Source organism: Limulus polyphemus, unplaced genomic scaffold, assembly GCF_000517525.1.
Source record: "Limulus polyphemus unplaced genomic scaffold, Limulus_polyphemus-2.1.2 Scaffold3579, whole genome shotgun sequence".
Classification (NCBI taxonomy): domain Eukaryota; kingdom Metazoa; phylum Arthropoda; class Merostomata; order Xiphosura; family Limulidae; genus Limulus; species Limulus polyphemus.
Genome location: NW_013669189.1, coordinates 106,027 through 111,660, shown reverse-complemented (window position 1 = coordinate 111,660; position 5,634 = coordinate 106,027). Strand labels below are relative to the sequence as shown.

The 5,634-nt window shown below is 29.4% G+C and overlaps 1 protein-coding gene across 2 annotated transcripts in view; it reads left to right on the top strand.

Annotated features, from left to right (window-relative positions):
* The window catches only part of LOC106469626 (docking protein 5-like), an 11,944-nt gene that overhangs the window by 3,046 nt on the left and 3,264 nt on the right, over nt 1-5,634 (top strand). For both annotated transcript variants that reach the window (XM_022398208.1, XM_022398207.1), the window contains exons 2-5: nt 458-564; nt 1,250-1,472; nt 2,310-2,426; nt 3,660-3,849. In XM_022398208.1, coding sequence (XP_022253916.1) covers nt 499-564; nt 1,250-1,472; nt 2,310-2,426; nt 3,660-3,849 — 596 coding nt within the window. In that variant the 5' untranslated portion in view covers nt 458-498. The remainder of the gene's footprint in view (nt 1-457; nt 565-1,249; nt 1,473-2,309; nt 2,427-3,659; nt 3,850-5,634) is intronic.

The following is a 5,634-nucleotide window of genomic DNA, read 5'->3' as shown; positions in this document are numbered from 1 at the left end:
ATATATATATATATATATATATATGTTAGTTCTGGGGGCTTGAACTGTTAAGAAGTAATTGTTAGTTTTGAAAAGTATTATAAAATAAACTTTTCACTTGCCACTCAAATTTCTTGTAAGTGTTTTTTATAGCTCGCTAATAACCTGAATACAAACTTTTATGAGTTTCTGGGAATAGGTTGAAAGAGTATTCATAACATCGGTTTGAACCAACCTCAAATTTTATCTTTACTTTTACTTTTTATCTTTATCTTGTATTTTTGTGACATTTTGAACCTATAGTTTTAGGGTTTGGGGAGGAGTTATTTTTCTATTTACTTTCGGTGACTTGTTAAAAGTGAAAAAGTCTGTAGGAAAAATGATAATAAAAGCCTTACAGTTCATGTTGTATGTGTATTACCATCATTATGTATGACTTGCTTAAGTAATTAAAAATTTCTTCTTCTTTTTTGCATAGGTGAAACAACCATGCATATTCTTTGTTAACGGCATCAACAAATGGCTACAGATATAGGAGATATTGTTAAGCAAGGCTATGTGAGGATACGCAGTTGTAAACTAGGAGTAAGTACACAAACTATTTAGATTAACATAGAAAACTGTGAAATATATAACATTATGTTGGTGTAACATGAGTTTTACGAGTAATTTAGAAGTTTGAAGTCTTCAAAAATGACTCTGTTTTTCTTTGATTACATGTAGTATTGTTGAGAATAAAGTTAGTATAATGTTAGTTCTTACCTTGAAAATATGGCACTCAACAGTTGATATGCAGTTATGTGATGGTAATAGTTATGAAGTGAATAATTATATTTATTGTAATTACAAAACAGTTTGTGGATTGTAACACAGAGAGACGGTAAGAGAAGTGTCATTAATTTTTTTACCAACAGTGGTTAAATGCTTGTATTTTTATAGGAAAATGTTTTTTTGTTGGATTTAAACTGATTACTGGTACAGTATGTACATACATCCATTCACACATAAATGAAACAATGTTCAGTGATTACACTTGAGTTTTTGTGCATTTAAAAAATGACATTTTGTAAATGGCTACATTAACCTATTTTATAAAGAAAATTAAGTAACCAACTATGGCCATATTTTGATAATTGAAACTAAATATATTTACCAGTTATTAATAGTTAAACTGTAAGTATGTGTAGAAGTGGGGTAATGATGTTAATACTGATAGTTTTTGTTGTTGTCCTTTTACAGTAAAATTTCAGACACTTGTTACTTCTTTCAGATATGGCAGCGACGATGGATCGTCTTACGACGAGCTTCTAGTAAGGGTCCTCGTCGACTAGAAAAGTACCTAGATGAAAAAACAGCTTCTTGTGGGGGAAGCCATAAGGTTGCTGTTCTAAGTACTGTAACTCTTGTATCTCGTTTGACTTCAAGTATCAGGAAGCATGCATTTTCAATCTGTTTTCAGGATGCAGAAACTAAATGTTTGGCTTCTGATTGTGGTAAGTGAAGCATTAAGGATTTCTTTTTGTGTATTTCACATCTTATTAAATGTAACTAGATTTCAATCCACGAAGGTATTCTTACATTGGTTTATATCCAGTCTTGAGCCATCTCATATTTTATCACTGTTGAAATTAACACTCAGATTATGGTGTACATGAAGTATGAAAAACAAAAAAAAATATAGAATAATTATATTTCAGATGGCAGTACTCCTTGTCAACATTGTTGTTTAATATGAAATATATCAAACTAGACTTGGGAGATGTGTAATTATGACCTTGACAAATGTGCAGTAATGGAAGTATGTGAATAATCATTGACAAACAGTATACAGAATAAAACAGTCACTAAAATTTTAGTTTCTTATTTAAAGAAAGGAATTTTAAATACTGCATGAAACACTGTTCAAGACAATAAATACAGGTACATGAAAAAATAAGTTTAAGAAAAGCAAATAAAATGTTCATTTGTAAAGTTTAATTTAAAACGAATACCTGATGTAATAATATAAATTGTTTTTGCACTTTGAGTTTGTGCTTTTTTTAAGATGAAATATAGATAGTTGATTAAAACTTAAGAATGTGTTTGTGTTTAATTGAATTAAGTCAAGTTTTATATGAAGTGAAAAAATAGCATGCCTTTATATACTTTTTTGTACATGAACTTGTATACACACATAACGATACAGTATTATTAAAAATTATTTTCTCTTTGTGTTTACCCTAATTCTTTCCATTATTAGGTCCTTAACTTTATTTAAAGATATTATTTTACACTTCACTTCTTGTCATTGGGGCAGTTAAGAGTAAATGTGTTTACTATTTTAATGCCAGAACTTGAAGCAGACACATGGGTGAAGCTGTTAGCTCAAGAATGTCTTTTACCCCAGACAAGTCTTATTACTGGAGAACCTGACATTCTCAGTCCTGGAATCCAGAAAGAGCTTCAAGGTAAAGTTGCCATATTTTTTAGACTGTAGTTTTCAACTAGAGAAGTGAGAGAAGCTCATTAGAGGATATTAACCTAGATTTAGATAGTTTTGTTATCCAGTTGTTCTTACTTTTAATACTTTTCTTGTGCACAATTCTGTGCTAGTAATTTACCTTTAAACAAAGTAAAAAAAAAAAAAAAAATTGTAAGAACTCTAAGTTTTTGATCTTTAAGCTAAAGAGTTCTCTTGTATGAAAAAACAAAAGTTGAATAATGCTGTCCTGTGTTTCTAATGTATATATTTCAACATCATTTTTGGTTATTTAAATATATATAATATAAGAAAAACAATTGTTGCGTGCCTTCAATTATCAAAACCACACTGGTATTGCTTAATGGTCATGTGGTTTATATAACTTGGACACATCTATATGTTGTTTTAACATCATCACCATCTGACTAATCACAGTTATGAAGCATGTTACCTTTTGGCAAAACAAACCCAACAATCTCCTTTGATTTCTGTAGCTGCTTGCTTCTGGTCAAGAATGGTTTGCCTTTCAAAAATATGCATACTAAAGGTTTTTATAATGACATAAACTTTTTATGTTTTTCATTGAAAGCTTTTTTAATTCTTGCAAAAAGTCCATTATTCTCAATTTCATATTCATGAAGTAAATGAGTATAATTATTATTCAACATCTTTTTAAAATTTGTATACTAAAATTTTTATATTAGAGAAATAACTGTATAACCTTGCTCTACATGTTAGTTTACATTTGTAAATATGATAATATTAGCAAAGTTTATTCCTTTAGCCAATCCTCTTTTTATAGTCTTAGATTTCATTTTCAAATAGTATTAACTTTTCTGTATAAAACTTCCTTTTGTGTATTATTAATGTTGTAAAAAAATTTGGTTTTGATAATAACAATTAGATAATCTTAATGTTGAATACCTGCATATTCTCTCTCTTTCTTAGTCCACAATTATTTTATTATGTAAGATTTTAAACACCACAAAAAATGTGTTTTTTATAGCTGTCTACTTTATTTCTTTATGGTTCAATAGTTTACAGCAAAATACTTGAAATCTGTGCTTGTGCAGGATAGGTGTTCATTCCAATTTCAATGATAAATACTTATGCTTTCTAGATTCTTTAGCTAATGGGTTTAGAATCACTTGGAATTTAAAATACACAGAATATGTGCAAATTTTTGTAAATGTCCAACAAACCCATCTATTTCCTATAGAACAATTCCATGTGTACCTGATGCCAACCCCTAAACTTGATGTATTTGGAGAGTGTTTGTTGCAAGTAACTCATGAAAATATCTACTTGTGGGATACAACCAATCCACGTATCAAACTAGTAACTTGGCCTTTAACTGCTCTTAGGCGGTATGGAAGTGATTCTACAAAATTTACCTTTGAAGCTGGAAGGTAGGTTGATTCTTTTAAGATTTTTATGTCATAGTCTACTTATAAAACTGTTCATTAAAAGTTCATTGTAGATAGGTTAACTTTGGATTCTAGTAAGCTTCTGTCCTACAAGTAACAATTTCAGAAGTTCCCTCCATAAAATTTAGTTATACCTCAATGCAATCTTTTTCAAACCTTTTCACAGCTGGATAAATTTTGGTATGTAGTGGTCTGTGATGTTTAGAAAAAAAGGTAATTACACTATTAAAAGAAGCATTAGTTATTTCATTAATAAGCTAAATTAACCATAAAATTACTGATTGGAATTCATATGAAAAAAATACAAATATAAATACCATCAATATTGCAATTAATCCCAATAATTACTGCAGGGGGTCCTGTATGTAGTTTACATAGAAAACAAGTAATTTAACCCACTTTCTTTTTTGTTAGTTCTTGAAACTAGATGGTGTAACAGGCAAAACATAAAATTACTCATTATGATGGTAATTTGAACGTTAACATTTGGTACAATATTTCTCTAAACAAACATTTCATGAAGTTTGTCTACTCATTCTGCCATGTGGAGCCTAGTAAATGCTGAGTGACAAAACACCCAATATACACATGATAGTCACCAGTTACTTTGAAACTATTATAAGCATAATTAAATCATAGATGAGGACAAAGAAATGCAAGTAAGTTTTGGAAAATGGTTAGAATATGAAAGTCGATAGTGATGGCTGGCTTTATCTAAGAAAATCTGTCAGAATTAATGGTAAATTTTGTTTTTGTTTCTATTCTGAATTTCCATGACAAGATATGGGTTGAAAAAATATTTCAGAAATAGCTCAGAAATGATAGAAACAATTTAAAATTTATTACTATTTTTTTTTAAACTGAAGTTGCTTAATAGCTTAAAATGTAAGAAAAAATTACTTTTAGACCATGATTCTTAAAATTTATCTCTGGCTCATATTTTTCTGGATTACTGAGCATTCAATCTGGGAGAATTAATTGATTGCCATTGAGCAAAGATTATATCAGTTAGTGTCTTGAAAATGACCAACTAATCAAAATCAGGGCTTCTGATTGTTCCAATTCCTGAAGTAATTGAAACATTGCCATTATGCTTATTTATTGTTAGGCACAAAGCTACATAATTCTGAACTGCTGGCAGGCAGTACCCACTACCAATTCTGGCTATTTAAGGGTTAAATAGCATACATTTACTGGTTTTTTTTACATTGTTTTATGTTTCTAGTTTAAAATTGGGTAACTTTTGTTTATTGTTGTATGAGAAGGAGCAGATCGAGGGGATGTGTCCCAAAGAATTACTTTACTTTTGCTAGGAATCACCCCTTGTGAATATATTATCTGTTTCTTGATTTTCAAATGTTTCCCCGAGTTTTTGTACAAGCCTTGGTTTGAAATCTTGTCATGATGACACATCAAGTGGTTTGAACACTTACTAATTTGTAATATTACTACTGCTGTAAGGAAAATGTAATAGTAGAATTAATGTATAGTTTTTTGTTTTTTTTACAGTTTCTATAAATCTTAATTTTAGTTTCATTTGTTTGTGAATTGTGAAAGTATTTGTGTGTTAAATTATATCTGTTTGAAAGCTACAGAAATTTCTTCAATTAGAAGACACTTGTACAGTTTAGAGACAGATCAAATGAGTAACAAAAAAACCTCCATTAGATGTTTAACATGTTAACAAATGTTCAATGCTTGGAGAAGGTTTTGTCATCATCAGGTACAAGCAGTTTACCTAGGCACAGGTATATATATATATATATA